Source organism: Pseudorca crassidens, chromosome 18 (genome assembly GCF_039906515.1).
Source record: "Pseudorca crassidens isolate mPseCra1 chromosome 18, mPseCra1.hap1, whole genome shotgun sequence".
Classification (NCBI taxonomy): Eukaryota; Metazoa; Chordata; class Mammalia; order Artiodactyla; family Delphinidae; genus Pseudorca; species Pseudorca crassidens.
In genome coordinates this window covers 11,044,267-11,068,247 of record NC_090313.1, presented here as the reverse complement: position 1 = coordinate 11,068,247, position 23,981 = coordinate 11,044,267, and the positions used below count along the sequence as shown (strand labels likewise).

At 43.3% G+C, this 23,981-nt stretch overlaps 1 protein-coding gene across 4 annotated transcripts in view; it reads right to left on the bottom strand.

The window, feature by feature from the left end:
* Positions 1–5,484: 5,484 nt before the first annotated feature.
* Positions 5,485–23,981, bottom strand: part of TMTC4 (transmembrane O-mannosyltransferase targeting cadherins 4) — a 61,824-nt gene continuing 43,327 nt past the window's right edge. The window contains exons 13-20 of one of the 4 annotated variants that reach the window (XR_010937065.1): positions 20,238–20,317; positions 19,957–20,064; positions 19,724–19,865; positions 14,570–14,684; positions 13,423–13,535; positions 9,254–9,394; positions 8,271–8,340; positions 6,674–6,717 (exon numbers count right to left, since the gene is read on the bottom strand). Coding sequence is in view for 2 of the 4 variants with exons in the window: in XM_067713747.1 (XP_067569848.1) it covers positions 6,569–6,717; positions 8,271–8,340; positions 13,423–13,535; positions 14,570–14,684; positions 19,724–19,865; positions 19,957–20,064; positions 20,238–20,317 (777 nt within the window). In the remaining 2 variants the exon portion in view is untranslated. Of the gene's footprint in view, positions 6,718–8,270; positions 8,341–9,253; positions 9,395–13,422; positions 13,536–14,569; positions 14,685–16,435; positions 17,256–19,723; positions 19,866–19,956; positions 20,065–20,237; positions 20,318–23,981 lie in introns of those variants that run through there. The other 3 variants (XM_067713747.1, XM_067713748.1, XR_010937066.1) reach the window with 3 other exon arrangements.

Here is a 23,981-nt window from a genome sequence, read left to right as displayed (position 1 = left end):
TCAGCAAAAGTAATGCTATTGAAACGTAACTGCTGAAACAGAACTGTTTTTAAATGATGGATAAAACTGCAATTTAAATCTACAGGGAAAATGTTTTCTGAAACACAAGTAGGAAGCAGAAAGCTTTATTGGCCCTGGAAAAATACCACATATTTAAAAGCAAAATGATTAGAAATGCAGGACACTCAAGGCAGTTTTGATAAACAGTGTAGCAGGTTTAAAGTACTTGTATTGATAGAACTAATCAGACTTAGAACACAAGTGATAAAAATATAAACCTGAGATTGTTTATGGGTCATTTAATTACAGGATTAAAAACCTCAAGAAAAGTGAGGGTTATTCCTCCTTCAATTATTTATTGAATAGTATTATGTGCCAAGCATGGGTCTAGGGCTTTATAAACCTTTTCTCATTTAAACTTTCCAATAAGTCTGTGAAAAAGGTAGCATTATCCCCCATTTTACAGATGAGGTTCTGAGCTGCTAAAAGACTAAGTTACTTTACTGGATTCCTAGGGGGGCCAGGCATGGCCACAAACTGGGTGGCTTTAATAACAGAAATGTTCTGGAGGCCAGAGGTCTGAAGTCAGGGTGTTGGCAGGGCCACCCTCCTTCGAAGGCTCTAGGGGAGGATCCTTCCTTGCCTCTTCCAGCTTCTGGTGGCTCCTGGCGTTCCTTGGCTTCTGGCAGGATCACTCCAATCTCTGTCTCCACCTTCTCATGGCCTTCTTTTCTCTGTGTGCCTCTGTGTATCCTCTCCTCTTTTTAGAAAACACCAATCATTGGTTTCGGGCCCACCCTAAATCCAGGATGGTTTCCTCTCAAGATCCTTAACTAATCAGATCTGTAAGACCTGATTTCCAAATACAGTCACATTCTGAAGTTCTGGGTGGACACGAATTTTGTGGGGTACACTATCCAACCCACTACACTTGCCTAAGGTCTGGTACATGGAGGAAAAACGAGGTTCCAACCTGGGTGTAATGCAGATTTTCCTTTCACATTCAAGCTTTATGCCCCCCAAATGCCAGTTATTTCCAGACGACCACCAAGAGAGTCACACAGCATACAGAGTTTCGTGAGGAGTTAAAGGCATGCTTCAGGAAAGAGTCTGCCTTGCACCCTTGTAGTTCAGCCAACAATCTGAGCAATGACGCCTCCCGAGTTCTGTTCACTCAGCATGATTCTGGAGACACAGGCTCCCCAGCGTCTCCCCCACCTGCTGGGCAAAGCCATTTAGTGACTACATTTGGTTACCTGAGTTTCCCACACGGTGTCTCCTTTCCACCAACGCGCCTTATCACAGCTTTATTACGAACCCATCCATGGCTCTCTTGAAGAAAGATTTCTCTGTGATGTCGCACATGTTCCTTGCTTTAGAAAAAAACAAATTATTTCAAATAATGCAGCGATTTACAAAGTAGAAGGTGAAGAGTCTCTCTCCTCCTTACTTCTCGCTCAGAAACAGCTCATGTTAATATCAATATAAACTGCAATTCCTGTACATTTAAAGAAAAGAGATTGGAATATGAGAGAAGAACAAGGGAAAAACCTTAATATTTGACAGCGTTCTCTTGGCTCCTGTCTCCTCCATTGTATTTTCTTGTCTCCTTCATCCCAACCAAACTGTCCCACACGGGGCCTTTGTTTCTCTTCCTTTGAACTAGAAACCAGCTTCTGATTTTCATTTTATGAGGAACATTATTTGAAAAGAGCCCACAGACAAATGAATATCTTCTTGGTAGAATTTTAAAGGCACAAGAGATTTAGACAAGACTCTGTGTGATTTTAAAATAAGGCTGTAGTATTCTATAACTATATTTGGTATTTGTTAATGAATATTTCAAGCAACATGAAATGTCTCACTCTACTGAAAATCAGGGTTACTCAACACTTAGGATGCTTCTATTTGGGTCAACATGGCAAGAAATCCCAGATTCCCCTTGTCTTTATTCAATACAGCTGACTCTTCAATGGAGTTTATGTCTCAATATAACTTATTTCCCCCGGATGCCTGGTGAAGTTTTTACCATAAACATGAGGCCCAAAGGAGAAGGTAGAGGCAATTGAACGAATATCTGTTCCTATGAAATAGAAAAGTCAACTTGATTTGATGTTTCACTGCCTCCAGGAAAAACGAGACTCACCAACTAATGGAGAACTTTGAACACAGGAGAAGGAAAGAAATGTCCTGACAACCTGTGACCCTGGAACAGCTGCAAATATAAAGATGTGAATGAGTCACGGGGGTCCTGCTGACTCCCCAGGAGTCCCCTGGAAATGGGGGCTGGTAACAATGCTCAGTCCCCGAGTCTACACCAGCGTGCCCAACCTGGGCACACAACGAGGGTGAGGTAACATGGATGGCAAGCTCCACGGGGCAGGAATCATCTGTTTTCATTTTTCATCATATCCCCAGCAGCTAGCACACTGCCATTGCACAGTCTGTGCCCAACGAGATATTTTGAAAAAGGTAATAGCATAAAAGTAGTACAAGGGATCCTGGGGATGGGACTGTTCCGTATCTTGACTGTGGTGATCTCACAAATCTACATGTGACAAAATGGCACAGATTCTGTCCCTTCCACTAAAAAGCTCTTCACTGATCTTTCATCTAATAATTTTATTCACTGCTGATCTTTGCCTGAATCAATTAATTCACTGGAGACAAAAAAAAAAGTGATGATTTTCTAATTGCCATTCTTTCAACATTTATTGGCTTTAATTAGCCTATAGAGAAGACTATTTTCCCTCATCAGCTATGGCTATTTCATAACCATGTAATTGTGATACGCATACTGTATCCAGTCTTCAGAAGGGCATCTGACTTGTCCACTCAGGAAAGCCTTAGGGACAAAGATGAGAAGTAAAGACCAATATGTCCACATCTGTCCCCGTCTAGATCTTGTAACATACAGGGGCTTTATTTTCTCTTTGCTAGGGTCAAATTCCACTTGATTTTGGGTCCCATCCCTTCCTTTCTTCTCAAGGACCTTATTCCCTCTCTAGTTTATAGCCAGCCTCTCCCTCTCAATGGCACTGATCTGGATGATGAAACGATGGGTCTCATCCCCTTACCGACCCACCTCCTATCCATCACCAATTGATTCCTATGTATTTCTCAGGTCCGTCCACATTTCATCAACTTGACGGCCTCTTCTCTACACCAAGCCACCTTCATCTCTACCCTGGATACGTCCAATGGTCTCTTTACTGATCTGCTCACGTCTTCTTTGCCTCCCTCCAATTCCTTCCCCACCAACAGTCAAAGTGATCTTTTCAAAACATAGATCTGATAATTTCCTTCGTTTTGAATCCTCCCATGGTTTAAGATAAAGACCGTGTGGTCTGCAAACCCTGGCATAGTCTGGACCTCGTCACCTTTACCAACTCCATCAAGCACCCCTCCCCCTCTCCCTTGGACTTTGTTCACCAAGTACTTTACCTTTCTCACCACAGGCCCTTTGCGTATGCCGTTTCTTCTTTGTGTGCAGTCCAGGTTTTCTCAACATCAGCACTACTGGCATTTGGAGCCAGACCATTCTTTTTTGTAGGGGGTTGTCCTGTGCTTTGTAAGGTGTACAGTAGCATCTTCCCACCCCCATCAGTTGTGTCAGCCAAAAACATCTCCAGGCATTGCCAACTGTCCCCTGAGGGTCAAAATCTCCCCTGTTGAGAACCACTGGCCTAGTGATCTTCCTCTCTGCTTATCAAATCTCAGTTCAGAAGTCACCTTCTCAGGGAACCCTTTCCTGACTCTTCAGGCTAGACCCAGTCTCCCGCTTCAGTTATTAATTATATGACTGACAATTACTGTTTCTCACTGCACTGTCTGCTGCATGAGGGCCAGGGGCCATGTCCACTTCCCTCATCACTTCCCTCCCAGTGCCTGGGAGAGTATCTGCCACTTAATATTTGTTGAATGAGGGAATGAATGCATTTAAGGTCAAATCTGTCTGATGCAAAATCTACACCTTCCTCCAAAAGTCTAGTCTATCATTTATTGAGGCAAGTACTGAGCCAAGTACCTCATTACTGAGAGGGCGGTCTTATGTCTTATCCTGTCCATTTTACAGATGGGAAACTGGAACTTATGCAATACTAAATGACCTGCCAATGACATCAAAACACTAGAGCCAAGACCCAAATCTATGTTTTCTCACCCCAAAGTCCAAGCTGATAGGTGTGAATGTGAACACAGACGTCCAATGCTTTGCTGTGGGGCTTGGTCTTCTATTCTGTATGATATTTAAACTCAGTAATTTGAAATAAAATGTAAAGACCATGCTTAAGAAATGTGATAGAATCAGAACCCCAAAGAGCCCTGTGAAGGCATAGTAGGCTACATCTATAGGGTGGAATTTTTAAGAAATGTAAGAGTGCATCTAAACAGGGAAGAAATGTAGCAGATAAACAAACAAAAAATAACCTCAAACCACATTCCAGGGTTTCGTGATGTTCGCTATCAGGGAGGTGAAGGATGATTCTGACTCTCAGATTTCCCAAAATGGCAACAATCCCTATGTTTGTTCTGACACCCCACCCCAAACCCAATCCCCTACTGTGATTAGCAACAAAAACAAAGTTTAGAAAAAAATACCAGATAAGAGGGGAACTGGGAGACAGATTTCCACTTCAGTCTTGTTAGAAAGGAAACCCAAGAAATAAATTACAGGGTGGCTGCCTTAAGATGGAAAAAAGAAGGAAAAGAGGAACATCATGGCGTACTTCCAAAATCGGCCGAGATAAAAGACTCCCTGAAATATCAGTCAAATGAATGACTGTTTTCTCTGGACAGAAGGCAGCTGTGACGGAAATCCTGAGATGGAGCAGTGAAAGCTAAGGGGATTCGTTCTGTAAGCAGGGGTCCCAGATTTGCATGTCTTGATTTGACACTCAACTTTTAGTATCAGCACAAAAAGAAAAAAAAAAAATCCTGAAGGAGCTTTTACCAGAAATATTTTTTTCTTCATTCTCAAAAGATAAGCACTGTTTCAAGAGAGAAATTTGTTTAAATAAAAAAAAGTCAACAAGCATACAGTACCTCTATTATCTGCCAAACTAAGTGCTACAGGGACGTAAATAAGAACAAGGCAGCTCCTGCCCCTAAGAGCTCTATAAATTGTTACTGTTGTTCGGGGACCATTTCTGAAATGTTTGAAACACAGCACTTTCTTTTCTGAAGTATCTCAACCACTGCAGGTTACAATTACTGATTTACAACTCTACGCAGGTCTGCCCCCGGCCCCCCACAAAGTGAGTGTAGAGAATCAAATTCATCTCCATGTGGGATCTACTCAGCCCATATTTTAGAACCTGGAGGACTCCACAGTGCGATTCTATTAAATGGTCCCTAAAACCAAATAGAAGTCACATTCTAGAAAGGATGAATCAGTCACTTTGATTTCATTTTAACGCAAAGAGGACAGAGTCAAATAATTTGAAAATCATCTTAATAGATGATTAATAGGAGGCACTATGACACTTGTATACCGGTTTCTGTAATAATTTTACTGCATAAGGAATGACAGAGATTGCATAAATCATTAGGTCAACAGCATATGTAGGAGGATAAAACAAAACGAACATGATTATTCTGACCCAATAAAACAGGACAGTCCAATTCTTAAAAATATCACAAACTCCCCAAATGTGGTTCCTTTTGGGAGAAAATTTACCTCTTGCATTTTTTGGATATAGTAATGATTATGGTTCCATGAAACTAAATAGAAAACTGCTTTCCAGTCAAAAAACACAAAAAAACAACTTACATAGAAGTGTGTAGCCCTCTTAATACTGGATATAACAAAAATAAAGACATCAGGCTGCCTGCTTTTGCCTAAAGCATGGCTTTAATTTTCTATTGATAGTGACAGTTTATGCAGGATACTACATAATTTCCTATGTTATGAAACAGCACAAGTTGAAGAATCCAAAAAATATTGCAGGAGTGAATTTCTTCCTACGGGAAAAGTGTAGATACACTAGATGTTAAAATTTCCATTCTCTATTCAATTATTTGCCCCATTCAAAAAAAAATACAAATAAATATTTCCTTACAAATGATGTTCATAGCACATTGTTTGGGGAAAAAAAAGATTAAAAAAATCTTAATTTACTCTTTCTTGTCATTAAATAAAAATTCTAATATACAGACACATTAGATATTTATATAAATTGTAGGAGTCAGTTTGTCATTTCTTGTTCACAATCCATGTTTAATAATGAGTCTTTACAACAACACGACTCACATCCCAAATGCAGGTTTAATTCTGCTGCAAGTCGCTCAAGATAATTTTTTTCTGTTTTTCTTTTTAATTAAAAAAGACTTCATCCTTGGAATTTTAGAATTTATGTTTGAGTTGTCTGAAAAAATACAATTTCAATGCAAAAACCACATCAAGCATTCGAGAGTATATTGCTGGTGCTGTAATCTTTTTGCATGTCTGTTTTCATAGAAAAAAAATGATAACATGTAAGACTTTTAAATGGTTAAACGTAAGCACATGATATTAATGATCTGCCTCATGCACACACACACACAAACTCAAAAAATGAAGGAAAAAGGCTCAGACGTTTTTCTTTTGCATTTGTTCCAGCTTTCTTCTTAGAAGACCATAATTCTCCTTAGTTCCTGATGCCATTGGGTCAAGCCGCAGAGAGATCTCATAGTGTTTTTTGGCCAAGTCTAGATGTCCCCAACGATGATAAAGCACAGCTGAAATAGCAAGAGATCAATTTCATTGGAAATGCTTCTGAATAACTTGTGGTATTCCCAACCACTTGTACAAAGAAATATTACAGAACCTCTGCAAGCAGTGTTCAAAAATCATTGTTTAAAACAATATTGTTTGTACTGCCAACTTTATTTATTGTAATCACACTCCCTGGTGAATGTCTGTTTAACCACCCCCAGTTACTCCCAGGGTTCTTCATATCATTAGGCGTGATCCATCTCCCTACAGCAACATTGTTACATAAAGAAGCAAAAGGAAGAGTACACTAAGTTTCTTGATGTTGCCAGGAAATTTCCCGAAAGCCAGGCTGCACAGGGCTGGGCTCCAGCACTGCTTAGCGCTCTGACCATGTAGAAGACCAGCCATTTACTTTAACAAAGAGTCTCCTATACCTTTTGGCAAAATAATAGCTTGTTTGTTGCCAGCTGGAATTCAGGGCTCTAACATCAAGATCTGACCATAAAATGATAGTTAAAGAAATCTACTTTTTTTTTTTTTTTTTGGCTGCGTCGGGTCTTAGTTGCGGCACGCGGGATCTTCATTGAGGCACGTGGGATCTTTCGTTGCGGCGTGTGGGCTTCTCTCTAGTTGTGGCGTGCGGGTTCTCTCTTCTCTAGTTGTGGCGTGCAGGCTCCAGGACGCGTGGGCTTTGTAGTTGTGGCGCACGGGTTCCAGAGCACGTGGGCTCTAGTTGAAGCGCGCGAGCTCGGTAGTTGTGGGGGGCAGGCCTAGTTGCCCCGCGGCATGTGGGATCCTAGTTCCCTGACCAGGGATCGAACCAGAGTCCCCTGCATTGTAAGGCAGATTCTTTACCACTGGACCACATGGGAAGTCCCAAGAAATCTACTCATTAGAATGGTAAGCCTCTGACTATTACAATGATTCTCTAAGTAAAACTATCTTTCTATGTGGGCAGTACAGCAACCACTGATGCTTCATCACTTTTCCAAGGGGAAGCTACAGAGTCTATAGGGAAGAGATCTGGTGAAAAAATACTCACGTGACTGAGCCTTCCAAACATCAACATGCTATGTTCTAAAACTCTAAATTATTGAGATGCAAAAATGAAAGAAAGGAATTCTAGGGAATAAGTCATTGTGAATGCATTCTTAGCCAAGACACAGAACAGAAGAACGCAGGGAAAACCAGGCTAGATAAGGAAGGTCCACTACAGAAGAAGCAAAAGGACACACGTCAGACTGCAAACTTCCAAAGTACTTCTCAGTTTAACTATCCAGGGCTCTTCACTCAAAGAAACAAAATCTGAGTTTTAATATCAGAAGGCGATTAACTAGTGGGGGATTTTAGGAGTTGTTCTGATCATGCAATTAAGATTTGTAAATATGACTGTTACTTAGCTACCTTATTAATGTGATAATTTCCTTAAAATGCCATATTTTAGAACCAGATTATAAAGGCCAATACAGGTTAGATTTGAATAACAACTCTCCCAACAGTGATTTTACAGAAATGCACCTGTTTCATTAAAATCACACAGAATTTCGATATGATTCAAATTGAAAAATCTCCTTACCCAAATTGCCATGGTAACTTGCAGTATTTGGATGAGCTTTAATTGCTTTGAGGAATAAAGCTTCAGATTCCTAAAAAACGAAATACATAAAAAATAAGGTACTCCACATGATGCAAAAGTTTTATGCAGTTTTATCGCCTATGGGTTTCAAACTTTGAACGTGCTTGTTTTGCTCCACCAAATCCTCCTTCTGGAAACATCTGGGAGCCCAGCAGGGCCACACCCTGTTGAGAAGAGGCTCGGAAGGGTGATCCCTTGGGGCAGTGTGTGACTGGGCAAAGGTGACAGGGCAGAAGTCAGGGGATGGTGGCCGCAGAGAGGATGAATATGCTAATGACTCTGCCACCTGCCTCCCTGAAGTGGTGCGAATTCTGCAACTTTAAGCAAGTAGCTCAGTTCAGGGTCCAGGGCAGGATGAGCAAAGGTCAATCAGGGAAGTGCCGGGCTGCTGAGGACACCCACACAAATGTCATTTCTGGTCAGCATCGATGAGCTCATTTCTAAGATTCTCAAGGTAGGAGGTGGAGTCTGTTTAACCTCCCCTAAGAACGCACACCCCCTCAACGACCCAGAAGCAGCCCATTCAGCTGGAGGAAATGAGCAGAGAGAATGAGGGAGAAACAGCCACCTGTCACCTCAGCCACTGCAGGACTGTACGCGAGTGTGACCAGATGCCCCTGAAGTGCGGAACCGATTCTCGGAGAGACTTGCATTTCCCCCATACAGTATTCACTTCCAACCCAGCCAGAGAAACACAGCCAAGTGTTTTCTCGCCTGCTCATCGTGGGACCATGGCCGACTGCATGGCCCCTTTTTACCATAATGTTGAAAAATAGAGATGCCTCATTGCTCTCAGCGACAGCTGCCGGGGGTGACTATCACACCATCTACATTCGTGTCCCTAAAGGGCCACTCATGCTTTAATCAGGGTCACAGGCTCAGCTTCAACAACCAAGGCTGGGGGTTTGGGGACAGGTTTTTACCTTCTATCTGTGCCCTACATGAGCTTCTCCCAGGGGACCTCCCATATCCAGGATCACATGTTTTATAAAGTGCAGGGAGACCAGTTTCCTTTGCCTTGTGCTGGCTGGGCAAACATCTCTGACACCACCTTTTAGACAGAGCTGGCAGAGAAAAATCTGTATTTTAGAAATGTGATCTGTGAGGGAATGAATGAAGATGTCAGGATTACACGCAGGATGTCAGCAAACATCACTCTCAGAACTCGGCTCAAAGTCAGGGTCTACATTCCGAGTTGCGGGAGAGAAAACTCCTTCAAGGAAGTCTAAGTTTTCCTGCTATGTTAGGTGTGCTGGAAACAAAAATGAAAACAATGCAAACAAACGAAAAATCAAATGGATTGTGCAGATCTGTAGCTGTGCTCTTTCTGATGATTTTCAAATGTTTCCATTTAAAACCTCAAGTATAAGAAATGGAAAGGCTGGGGAACCTCAACCTACTTTAAAATGCTCCTCCACATGCAAAGGAAGCAGTGTTATCTGGAGACAACAGATGTAGAGATAAAAGGCAAGTTAGGAGTTCTCTAGGGGATGCTAGATTCATTTTTTGATTCATTTAACTCATTTCTCAAGCGCCCACAAGTGCGGACATCGTTCAGGATGACGTGCAGTCAGAGTCAGGTTTGGAGGATGTAGTGGGGTTTAGGAGAGTGGGCAATGGCGCAGGGGTGAGGGCTTACAGCCTGTCTAGGGGCTGTAGGTCTTGGCAAGGCAAGGCTGGTGGGAAGGAGTGGGTATGAGGATCAGGGAGGTAATAGGGGAAGAAAAAAAGGACTCAAAGTTTCCAAGCCTGGGGACTTCCCTGGCGGTCCAGTGGTTAAGACTCCGTGCTTCCAATGCTGGAGGCACGGGTTCGATCCCTGATCGGGGAACTAAGATCCCATATGCCTCAAAGCGTGGCCAAAAAAAAAAAAAAAGTTTCCAAGCCTGGAAGACTGAAAAACAATGGCACATTGAAAAAAGAAGGGGCATCAGGAGGAAGAGTGGGTTTGTGGGGCGCTGTGAGTGTGGGTTAGACATGCTCCATTTTGGGTAACATTGGGACTGGAGGCCTCGTTACAATACGAATGCCCGCAGGTATTCAACGCCCATGAAATGCTCATCTATTAAATCAGGCTTTTTAATGGCCCTGTTCTGGGAAGCGATGAACTATTCATAAACTGATCTTCTGTGGAGGTTCAAGGATGCTTCAAGACCCAAGTAATGAGCTGACTTATGCCAAGGAACAAATAAATAAACTCATGCTTAAAATCAGGGATTGTTTTTCCTCAACAGACACAGGTAAAATAACATATTACTTTCTAAAGTGTGTTAGACAAAATGTGTATGACCAAGGTTTAGGGTAACACCAGGGACAGAGCAAGGCCTTGCAAAGGAGCAAGTGAGGGTCTTTCTGTCTAGGCGGCAAGGACTGGGCAGTCGGAGGTCAGTTCAGCCACGCCGGCCGCCAGGGTTGCAGCATCATCTCAGCAGCATCCTTAAACCCGCGTCTATTCTCCCAAACGGGCTTTCACAAGGAACACCCTGCAGAACACTCTGGCTGGAAAGGGAATGTGGGTGGTCCAACGTGAAGTTGAAACCACCAGTCACATAGCAAGAATAGCTCCCTCTTCAATTCACCTTCCTTTCTTCCAGTTCAGTTGAGACAAAGTCTCCGTTTGGTGGTGGTTTGGGGTCACCCCCCAATACCTTCCAATCTCCCTTTGAGGCTAACTGAGGGTTCACCCTCAGGCTCAGAGCCTGAGCCAGTAGTAGTACCTACCTGAGATTTAGTAAAATTATTCTATTTTCATTTACCTTATATTTCTAGTAAAGATAGCATGTTTCCACTTTAATTACCATTTGTGTTTAAAATCTATTTAAAGAAATATATCAAGTGAATAATAAGTAGTATCTAGATGTGGCCAAAAAAAAAAATCCATAAGGGTATGACATAAATGTCTGGAGTTGGGGAAACTGCTCTCTAGACGTAATCTGCTCTTAAACTACAGGGCCCGTGGAACAGGTGATGCAGAGAGAGAATCGGCACGAGAGGCGATGTTCACCACTGAAAAACATCACTTTTGGAAATTAAACGGCAATAGGCATCATAAATGCTAATGGATTTTCATGATCCTTCGAGTTTCATTCAATAATCACTAGACTAAAATTACTGCCGTGTATGTATACATGTATACAATGTTTCATAGTTATAAATTACCTTCTTGTGCATTTCTTTCTTAGCACCATCTCCATTTTACAGAAGAATAAACTGAGGAGTGGTTAAGTGATGGCTTTTGGGTAAAAGGGCTGCTCGGATTAAAAAGGTGCCCCATTATCACCTGGATGTAATGAGAATGCTCACATCGAAGTCTCAAAATAGATTCCGGAAGCCTGAACATTTCAGAACCGAACGTGGGATGTGTTCCATCATTTCACAGTGGTTCACTGGGCACTTACAAAATGCCCAGTGGTTGGGGAGGGGTGGAGCAGCAATGGAGACACGAAAATGGGACTTAAGACTCCGGCCTCAAGGAGCCTCCAGGCTCACTAAGGACATTGACCAGGAGTTAGTGATAATCTACAACAGCAAATGCCTAGGTGGAAAGGGAGGTGCACAGACCACAGACACCTGTCCTGATGGGGACGGTGGCCCAGCTGCAAGGTCTGCTTGCCCCACCCCTGCAAGTCACCACCACGTCACCTCTTCGTCCAAGCGTCCCCGCCCAGTGCCCAAAGTTCAGTTCCTTATTTCAGATTTCATCCTCTGTTTTCCTATCTTAGGCTCAGCACCCTGGCCTAGACAGTTAGGATGCAAAATGTGTAGAGAAACAGGAAACCCATTTCTCCACTCTGCTTTATGGAGTATTTTCTACTTTATCTGGAAAAAAAAACCATACAAAACACCACTGTGAACTGGAACCCAAATCAACCCCAGGTCCTGTCACCTTACTAGGAATTCCAGTTTATAAGCTGTGGGATGATAGAAAAATCAGCACATGATCACATAAGCTGCATCTCAAAGATGGTCACTGGACACTCCCACCCCGTCCCAGGCTGACAGATGGCTGGAAAGTCATTAGAAAGGAACCCACACACCTCACCTCCCTCTCCTCTACACAAGTAGGTCTGTAAAAAATAAAACGAAACCCCTCAAAAGGTTATCTGGGGGCAAAATCTAGAAATTCAAAAATGTATTCTGATGCTATTAAACTCCCTGATTATTCAATTCAAAAAGGATAGAAATGCATGAGACATCTTACTACTGTATTGTTACAGAAAATTATACCGATAATGATATCTAATGAGCCGAACAGGAGAAGTATGAATTAATCAATACTATTAGGCCAAGTGTGATCAAAATCAGATATGGCCGCTGATTCAAAAAGGAAATATTTCTCTCATGAAAGGACGAAGACACAGCTTCTAAAAGTGTGTTTTCTGTAACATCTGTGCTAGGAAGCCGGGATGCTGGTTAGAATGCATACTCCCTGACCTTACCCAACGGAGCCATGGGGAGAAATACGGGCATCCGTATTCTCACGGGCTCCCTCGGTGGTTCTGATACACAAAACTAAAATCTGAGATCAGTGCTATTAGGAACAGAGTCCCCTTCAATATCCAGGGAGTTACGTGCCTTCTGATTCGAGGTCTACTCCTGGCCCACCCTGGGACCCCAGTTAGTTAGAGGCCTGATGCAATATCTTGTGGTTTTCGTTGGTCAGAAACTTCTAGGGCTTTGCAGATGACCTGTAACTTCCTGTAGGTGAGGAAAAACCTGGAAGCAGCGAGAACCCATCCTATATTCTCCACGGGCTGGTACTCTTTTTGTGCAGAAGAGGACGAGCCCCAGCACCAGGGACAGAATCATAGCTCCATGCCAGGAGCTGGGGCATCTGCTAGGATTTTTTTGGCTTCTCCTCCCCTCCCACGTTTGAGCAATGCTGGTGAATTCTGACCAGAAAGCATGTGGAGTCTGAGTCCACAAATTCACCTCTTGCGCAGCTTCTCAAAGCAAACTGACTGAGCCACACTGGTACGCAGCTACCACTAGTTGGGCCGAATTCTGAATTTAACTGGGCAGACGTTACATCGATGGTTCCTGTCAGATGCTGGCATTCACTGCAAGAAATCACGGCCTGCAGTTCACACACCTTGTATTTCTGGGACTTTCCCAGCACGTTTGCCAAGGAGAACATCAGAGAGTGGTCATTAGGTATTAATTCCAGTGCCTCTCTTCCCACAGCTTCGGCTTGGGCTAAATTACCTGTGAATGAACAATGGAAAACTTAAAAAACATGTTCGCGTTGTACTAGTATTTTAGTCTTTCTAATTAACAGGGCTTATGTGCATTACGTACAATGATTATGAATAAACTACTTAAGAATATCAATGTAGAACATGTAATACACACACACATACACAACACTCAACACACACACACGACCTATCAGTTGCAAAGCCACTGCAGTCCAGCACAATTCTGACATACCAACAGCTTTTGATTGAATTCTGTCAAAGCATGTAAAATCTAATTTCAATTTCCCCCAGATACCAGTTATACCCAAATCGGAGAAAACAAGTCTGCAGAATAAGAATATCACAGCAACAGTTTAATAACTGAATGTTTATAGTATTGAAGCTCACATGCTACACTTTCATTAGGAACAAGATGTGTATCTCCCTCCACACTGAGTAGATGGCTTACTAGCTTTAAATTCTGCCAAATGAAAACTATCATTTCCTATGGGATGGCTGGATTTTTAAAAGTAGGGGAACGGAGAAACTTCTAATTGATTGAGTCTCGCACGGGCTAAGAAACCAGGTCACCAAATTTATTACCATTATATCGAAAATAAGAATCTCTGAGTATAGGTTTGAGAGCACCTCCTTTGAGTACCATCCATGAACTTTAGAGCATGGACCTAGCACCATCCATTTCATAAGCCCAGAAATGGATGGTACCTGCTCCAGGTACCTCCAGCATCCTAGATGATGGCCATTGCCAGATGACAGGCTTCAGGAGAAATGAGATGTTAGTGCACACCTGCCCCCATTACTCAACACCAACTCTAAGCGAAGGGTCATCTTCCCAAACATTCATATTGCAATATGTCAAAGGAAACTCCATATTCTAGAAGTACACACATATTTGTCATGTAAAATATTGAACCCCATATTAATTAAAAACAAACAAACAAAACTCTAACACACACTAGGGAAAAAAAAAAAGCACAAGCATCTGTTTCCTAATTATCCAACGGCACTATACTATGGACTGACTGAATCGCTTCTCCACACCTGTGTTATCAAGGAGGATGATCATGTTGTTCCAGGCCAGGCTGTGCTCTGGCTTCAGCACAGTAGCATTCCTCCACGCGTTCAGCGCATCAACGTGACGATTTAGATCTGCGTACTGAACAGAAAGCAGGGACACCCCCAATCAATATTCCAGTTCTTTTTTGTGCTTTCTTTCTACAAGATATAACCATACCAAACCCGAAACCAAACCGAACCGAACTTGTATTTATCGAGCTTCTAATTTTTCATATTAACTCATTTAGCCTCCAAACAATCTCAGTGAAGGAGAGAACTATCCCCGTTTTACAGATGAAGTAAATAACTGAGGCACAGAGAAAGGAAGTAACGTGCCCACAGTGCCATATCTAGAAATGGGAGAGCAGGGACTGAGACCAGGTGGTCTAGCTCCTGAGCCTACAACCTTTTTTTTTTTTTTTGCGGTATGAGGGCCTCACACTGTTGTGGCCTCTCCTGTTGCGGAGCACAGGCTCCGGACGCGCAGGCTCAGCGGCCATGGCTCACAGACCCAGCCGCTCTGCGGCATGTGGGATCTCCCCGGACAGGGACACGAACCCGTGTCCCCTGCATCGGCAGGCGGACTCTCAACCACTGCGCCACCAGGGGAGCCCAAGCCTACAACCTTTTAACTACAACCCATAATTTAGTGATTCCAGGTGTCAAAGCATGTTTCAGACTACTTCAGAGAGGTTAAGGAAAAAACCTAATCCTTAGTATTTTTCCAGAAAGACTTCACATAGTCTATCTTTGATAAGGTATTATTTAAAATGGTCAACAAAATATTTAATGTGATTAAAAGCTCTATGTGCCAAATTCACCTTGTGAAGAATGGTCTTCCTGCCTACATCTAAGCTTCCTATAAAACTGTGAGTACATCAGACATACTTTATGAACTGGTTGGAAAAGTCTTAAGCAGTAAATGTAAACGTCTTTGCCAGTTTGGAGCCTGTTTGCCTCCTTCAGGAAGGAGAGAACGATCTGTTGCTTTCTTTTGAGAGGGAATGTTAACATCGACAACAGAATATGAAATGGCTGGCTGTCAATCCGCATAGTTAATAAAAGCACGCAGAGGGGGAAAGTGATGGATTGTTTAACAGGTGACCCTCTTGCCCTCTTTAACTCTGTTCAAATGCACATCTCATCTGAATGAACACAGTTCCCTTAACTCTGCAAAAAAGTACACAAGATTACAATTTATCAGAGTTTAAGGCTATTTCCTTATTTACTGTCAAGTCTGTCTTTTCATTAGACAACAGAAACATTGTGACTTGCCCCATGACCCCACACACAGCAAACAGGTGGCACAGTATGCAAGAAAAAGAAAGGTTTAAGGAATTACAGAAACATTTGTGAATATCCATTTGCTAAAGATGTCGGAATTTCCCAAGAGACTCAGAGACTCCAGTTACAATACTTTAGCCCTTAAATGAGGAAACATGTAAAGTTCAAAGACTTAAAATAATTTAGGATGCCCAATTATACCAACATTTAATTCTCTTTATACTTGATGTTCCATTGATTTCTCAGCCAGTTCTCTCCAGCAAGTGACAGGCAATTGAGTCACGTGGAGACGATCTGCGGTGACATGCTTTCAAAGGCACCCAGGAAAACCAACATAACTTCGTTTACACAACAAAAACATTCTTTACATATTTTATTATTTTTCATTACTATTTATTGAAGAACAACCCCAGCCTGAACCAGGTAACACTCCTATTCTGCCTTGAACTTTACCTTTTATACCATCTATACAAAGTGAACAAGCACTTTAAGGGAAACAGAGAAAAATGGTGATTTAGAAAGAACTATCCATTCTGAAAGTGGACGGGTAATAAGCATGTTATTTACCTATTAGTCCTATGCTCAACCTTCTATGCTCTGCAAACTACATTTCCCATGGTGCTTTGCTACTTGGCCCCCGGTCAAGTCTCTCTGCCAATAGAAGTCACAGGTGATGATCAGATAGTTGGAAGACGGAGTAGCGCTTTCCCTCCATTCTCGCTCTCTCCTTCCTTGTCCTTGGCAGTGTCTCTACAGTGGCCATGTCCCCTCCCTCCACAGTCCCTGGGCTGGACTTTGGTCCTTCTGTCACAATCTCAGCCTTCAGGTGATGGTAGCTCCTGAGATGTGGTGCCTTCTATGAGCTCTTAAATTCTGGTGGCATCACTTCATTCCATGTGCTCCCCTAACCCTACAGGGTTTCCTTTTACTCTCTGAGTTAATGTCACCTTTCCATGTGTGTTCTTCCAACAACTGTCTAACCCATTCATTGTATTGAATCTTCTCTATTTAAAATACTTAGCATGGGGACTTCCCTGGTGGTCCAGTGGGTAAGACCCTGTGCTCCCAATTCAGGGGGCTGGGGTTCGATCACTGGTTGGGGAACTAGATCCCGCATGCATGCATGCTGCAACTAAGAGTCTGCATGCCGCAACTAAAGATCCTGCATGCCACAACTAAGACCCAGTGCAAAAAAAATAAATAAAGAAATATTTTTTTAAAAAGAGAGAGATTATTTAAAAAAAAATACTTAGCATGGTTTTGGTTTTCCTGAATGGATCCTGCCTGATGCAATTAGTCCTTGCAAAATGAACTGTCTCCAGTCACTATTACCGTAATTTTCTAATGTTAGTAATGTGTCCCAAATAATCCAGCTCTTCCCAATTTCCTACGGCACAAGAGAAGTTCATTATAGTCCCTTCTTTCCTGTATCCAGAAATCAAAACACATTTCTGTCTCCCACTACTGAAGAGTGACTAAGGAAGGTTTTTTCAAAAAGGAAACCCTTCAGTTATTAAGTTCCTATTATTTGTCGATATAAAAATATACTGGTTGAGCTGTTGAAGATTAAGCTCTTAATGCTTTTAAGCTGTCAAGCAGGCAAAGGCTGGATAATTAAACAACAAAGGAGAGCAAAATCTTTAAATAACCAAGAACAGTTGGCAGGAGGGAACACAGAAAGATTACTTTACGGTAGCATAATTAGTAAACAGTACACAGAGAACAGTACATGGTCTCAATATAGTCAGTACTACAGATGATCTTCTAAGTGAGAGTGCGGATGAGTTCCAGGGCCTGGAGCACGTGTTAAAATCTTCTATTTTGCATTCTATCTTCCTTTCTTTGGACGTAACTTGGCTCATTTAGCATTAATTCTCAATTTTCCAAACCCCAAGGAATTGCAGTGACAGGCAGCTACTGGGGGAAGGAAGAAGACCGCTAAGTATTAGAGCTTTAAAGTATAACTGAGGGCTCCAGGCAGATACACTCACTTCACAAACAATACCCTGAAAAAAGAGCTGCCTCCAAAAAAGAAAAAGAAAAAAGAATGAAAGAAGATTTCATGTGGATCTCAAGTATAATATGTCACGCAAGTCCTAGTGTAGACAGTAAATAGAAACAGTAATCCCTGCAATAACCACCGATGCAAGTATTTGGATAATACCCAGTTTGTTCCCAGATCCCATTCTCACTTCATTAACTTTGCAAGGACCCACCCTGCTCTGTGTGTGACTGGATTTTCTGGTCTCTACTGGTATGATTACAGTGGAGTTTTACTGTCTCTCCCCTACTCCAAGAAAACAAGATAGAGGACCCAAAAATGCCACCCCAAATATACCATTTTGGCATAAAGATTATTGCACTGAAGGCATTTGAGAGTCAACAGATGCAGAAAGCAGCTTTGCTGGAGCTTCCTGATCTGACTAAAAGCAGAAACTTCTGAGAAAGGAGGAGGGCCTCCCCTCCTGGGGAAGTTTTATGGCTATGGAGAAGACGAACCTACACAAACACACCTCACTTCATTATATATGTGAGGTTTCCCCCATATATTTAACTTCCCACAGTTCGTCAGCTTGGAAGCCTGAAACCTCTTTCTTTGTCTTGTCATTTCTCCACAAATGTATAGTTCTCTGCTAAGATGCTACATAAGCCCAAGTTCTAACCATCCCTTTGAGTTACCCCATTTGTCTGCCCACTGCACACGGTAATAAACTCTGTTTTTCTCGTTATCACCTCCATCACCTCACAGAACTACCATTTTGTGGGTGTGCGCTTATTTTCTTTATTAAGGAAAGCAAGAGTTTTAATAATTAAGCTGTGCGTCCTCATGGAGGCCATTCAGAAATGATGACAAAATCTATTTCACTATCATTAGCAATATATGCTTTCAGTTTTTTTTAAATTAATTAATTAATTTTATTTTTGGCTGCGTTGGGTCTCTGTTGCTGCCCATGGGCTTTCTCTAGTTGAGGCGTGCAGGGCTGCTCTTCGTTGCGGTGCGCGGGCTTCTCACTGCGGTGGTTTCTCTTGTTGCGGAGCATGGGCTCAGTAGTTGTGGCGCACGGGCTTAGCTGCTCTGCAGCATGTTGGATCTTCCCGGACCAGGGCTCGAACCCGTGTCCCCTGCACTGGCAGGCGGATTCTTAACCACTGTGACACCAGGGAAGCCCCACGCTTTCAGATTTTAAGATTATTGAACTTACTGTATGAGCTACTGCTGTATTATTTATTTGAAGAAAGAAACTATATTTTTAAAAAAAAAGTCAAGAGCAATAACAGCTTTATAAATATCCTGTTAGTAACCAAAAAGAGCAAGTCTCTACAGAACACATTATGTTCTATTTCCATTGAATAATCTCAAAGCCCTTTTGTGGGCTCCTGAGCTTTCTTTTATGGGGGGATAGTTACCTGTAAAAATGCAGGAACAGTCCCTTGAGGCAGCAGAAGAGGAAAACTCAGAAGTCACATTATGGGTTTGCTTTTTTTAAATTTGTTTTTATTCAATTGGTGTTTTAAAAACAGAGAGACCAATGTTTATCAGGAAGTAACCCCTTGGAATACTGTTTAACAGGGCACAAAGGGACTTTTAAAAATTGTAATTTATTCCTTAGTTTAACCTGTTGCCTTTATGATCTCTTAAACTTGGCTAACTCAAGTTGGCTTGCTCTCTAATTAGAGCTAAAAAAAAACTACATGTGAGGAAATCAAATAGCTACCTTCAACTGAGATAAAAGTATGTGAAAGAGCTTCATAAGATGTAGAGGGTTAGAATGGGTGTCGCTCTTCTCACTTTATTATAAAGAAGGAAACAAAACCAAGCTTTTCTGCCGCAGCCACAGGGCACCATGTGCTTACCAAACGCCCGAGGTTGTAGTAACAATCTGGGTACTTCCTCCTGTGCTTGATCGCCGTTCGGTAACTTTGCTCGGCCGCCTGGAACCGTTTCAGGCTGTTTTGCACGATGCCTAAATTCATCCACGCGGCAGCGAAGTCTGGCCTGGAAGATAAACAAGGAAAAGAAAGGCTTAGTTCCCAGAACGCTGGAGCGCATTTCCATGCCGTGAGCATGATTATAAAACAACGCTTACTGTATCTGTACAGCCAAAGACAGCAGCTCCTCTGCTTCCTGGAGCTCATTCCTTTCTTTTAAGATATTTCCCAGATTATTCATGGCATGAACATACTTCGGATTTAATCTGGAAGTGGAGAGAGAAACCAAGCCTGTAGTCTTCACTAAACTCAGGAATTGGCAAATTTATCTTAAAGTTGGGGTCCTTGTGGGGACAGGTTTTTAACGCTAGAAAGTTAAAATAAGACATGTGTACTGTAAAGACAGCATTTCTTCTGTGAGACAGGATGCTTGCAGTACCTCACAGCTTCCCGGTAATATCTAATGGCAGCTGTCTGATTGCCTTTATCAGCCAGGTTTTTGCCCACATTGTAGTGAACCTGAAAAGACAGAGAAAAATTGGCCATCAGCTGCCAGACTTCTTTGTTCAGAGCTGAGATGCCTACCATACCTTCTAAACGAAAGCAAAAGATAATGGTATTAAAAAACAAGCCCCTACCAGAACTTCAGCTAAACCCCTACAGAGGCTGGGCCGAGCTTGCTGGTGCTTTAGTGCCCTGCCCTGTAAGAAAAGATTCAAGGAAAGGGAGGTGACAAGCAGATGGTAACACTAAAGTGTGACAGCGGAATACTGGCTAAAGAACTCAACAGAGAAAACTGGGAAGTTAGGAAGCTGGGCTGGTTTTACTGTGAAACCCTGACGCCCCCTCCTTCTCACACACCTGCACCCACTAGGGCTGAGCTGCAAAGTCCAACCACACATGCATGGGAGGAAACAGTGACGATTCTGTACTTTAAACAAATACAGCACTTTCTTGTATGACACCTTTCTTCTGTAGCAATACTAGCATTCCACTTTACACTAATCAAATCCTCCCTCCCTTATTCCTTTAGGTAATGAGTGCACCCCAGGCACCATGTCGGCAGCTACAGATACAATGGTGGGCAAACCATTCAGACCCCTGCCTCCTGAGCCCTGGATGGGAGTCAAATGCCCTCATTAGTAAATGTGTCACTCGAAGGGGCCGGGGCGCTGGAGGAAGGTGAGTCTGAGGACGGCACCTGGTTGAGTGTCAGGAAGGCTGTCCTATAAAAGGCCTTCCAGCAGAGACCTGAACAGGGGTCATCCGGTAAAGGGGCTGCAGTGGAGCAAGTGTCCCAGGTGGAGCAGCAAGGGGCAGGGTCCCTGGCCTAGAGGAAGCCTGGTACATTTGGCTGAGCAGCTACAGGCAGCCTGGCGTCGCTGAGTACAGACAGCAGGGGTGACCAGGCTACACAGGGAACCCCGAGAGGTGTTGGGTACCATTTAGTCTTTGCCCCAAGAGAAGTGGGAGGCCAGGGCGTGGTCTGTTAAGTGCCTGAGTTTCCTAGGGCTGCGGTAACAAAGGACCACAAGCTGGGGGCTTAGAGACAACAGAAATGTATTCCCCCGTAGTTCTGGAGGCCAAAATTAGCAGCAAGGCTGGTTCCCACTGGAGGCTCTGAGGAAAACGTCCACGCGTCTCTCATCTTCCGACCGTGGCCGGCCAGTCCTGGTGTACCTTGCTCTGTGGCTGCAGCGCTCGAATCTCTGCCTCTGTCTTCACGTGGCCCTCTCCCCGCCGTGTGTCCATGTCTCTGCTCTCTCTTATAAGGACACCAGTCATAGTGGATTAAGGGTCCACCCTATTCCAGTATAACCTCATCTTAACTTACATCTGAATGACATCTGCAAGGACCCCCCTTCCTAAATAAACAGGGCTTAGGATTTGAACACATCTTGGGGGCGGGGGGGGGCAATTCAACCCATAACAAAAGCCAGGGGTAGGAGGGTGGCAGAGGGTCAGAATCAGATTTAGGTTTATGTAAAATAAGTCACACTGGGAAACTCACGTGAGTCAGGAGAAAGCCAATGCTGGGGGTCCAGGGAGAGCCTGTAGCTGCAGCCCCAAGAACGAGGATGGCGGACGGAGCTGGGTGGTGGTGAACAAGTGGGGGCACCTGAGGAACACTGAAGAAGCAAAGAGCCCAGGGCAGCAGAACTAAATGGACCCATGAGGACTATTACCAGAAGTATTTACCGATCATCAAACGCTCCTCTTGGAGGCTTACAACGTAAAGGCCAACAGCAATCTCAGAGGAGATGATGCTACAGAAAAGTCATTCAACTGGGAGTGTGCAGCGTGACTAATAATAACTAACAGCAGTGGCTGGCACGTACTGAGGGACTGCTTTGGCACCATTAAGTGTCTTGCCCTAGGTTGTGGTACTAGATTTGAACCCAGGCTCCAAAGCCTGTGTTTCTTCTCACTATATCACACCCATTTATTACGGTGCTGGGGGAAAATGGGGCCGGGCTGCTCAAGACAATTTCTAGACCCACTCATTTACCCCATGTATTATTTTTCAAGGTAAAATAATGTTACTTTTGGGTGTTAAGGGTTGCACTGTGACCCCAAAATTCATATGTTGAAGTCCTAGACCCCAGCACCCCAGAATGTGACTGTATTGAAAGATGGGGGTCTTTAAAGAGGTCATTAAGTTGAAATGAGGCTCTTTGAGGCCTTAATCCAATATGACTGATGGCCTTATAAGAGAAGGAAATTTGGACACACAGAGAACACCAGAGATGCCTGCACACAGATGAAAGGCCGTGTGAGGACACAGCAAGAAGGTGGCCATCTGCAAGCCAAGGAGAGAGGCCTCAGGAGAAACCAGCTCTTCTGATGCCTTGATCCTGGACTTCCGGCCTCCAGAACTGGGAGAAAATAAAATTCTGTTGTTTAAGCCACCCAGTCCATTGTATTTTCTTATGGCAGCCCTAGCAGACTGATACATGGTGAATTACAATAATGGTTTGAGCACAATCAAGTAGCATTATATCTGAACATTCAAAACCCCTTTTAAAAGAATAATCACATCCTGCCTTATCAATCTTAACCTACAGTGATAGCACGTCTTCAAAAATACTGATATTTCTGGAAGGGTATAGAGCACTGTGACATTCTTTAAGCACATACGTAACAGAGATTTTTTTTTTTTAATAAGTTTATTTATTTATTTTTGGCTGTGTTGGGTCCTTGTTGCTGCACCCGGGCTTTCTCTAGTTGCAGTGAGCAGGGGCTACTCTTCGTTGCAGTGAGGTGGCTTCTCTTATTGCAGAGCACGGGCTCTAGATGCACCGGCTTCAGTAGTTGTGGCACGTGGGTTCAGCAGTTGTGGCTCACAGGCTCTAGAGCGCAGGCTCAGTAGTTGTGGCTCGCAGGCTCTAGAGCGCAGGCTCAGGAGTTGTGGCACACGGGCTTAGCTGCTCCGCGGCATGTGGGATCTTCCCAGACCAGGGCTCAAACCCGTGTCCCCTGCATTGGCAGGCGGATTCTTATCCACTGCGCCACCAGGGAAGCCCGAGATTTGTTTTTTAACTGCCAATTTTAAACTCTATACATCTATTTTTACCTCATCGGACAAAAGGAATCACAAACGGGGAAATCACAGGTGACAGAAATGTATAATATTGCGCAGCACACCCCGTATAATTTAAACTTCCTAAACCAAATTATTGTCCATCTGTAGGTGTTACCATCTTTATGTTATAGCTTGCAGGAGACTAGTTAATGCTATGGCTTGATGGTGGGTTTTGAAAAGTGGGCTCGAAGTGGATTGATTTTGTGCCTCCCCCAGCCCCAGTCTGGAAGTGTTTACCCACTCCCTCACGCCCCACACACAAAGGGACCAAATCTGGAGACTCCAACCTGTGAGTGAGGACGTATGTGCCTGCAGTCCCCAGAATACAAACACAGCTTCTATGCAGACCTCAACACAGCTCCTGCCTCTTCCGCCCCTGAGCTCCTGCTGCTTTCCTTTGTTACGGGGAAATTCTGTTTTCTCAATAAAAAGCTCAGACAAAGAGCTGAACTGCCCTCTGCAGTAGAGCCGCTGTTCTGTTAGACCCGACGCCACGGACCAGGAGATCAGGGGAGGGCGGAGGGTTGCTTTGCAAAATCAGACTGCAGTGAATTCAATGGAACTAGTTAAAAACTGGACAGCCCCCTAGAAGACAAGCTG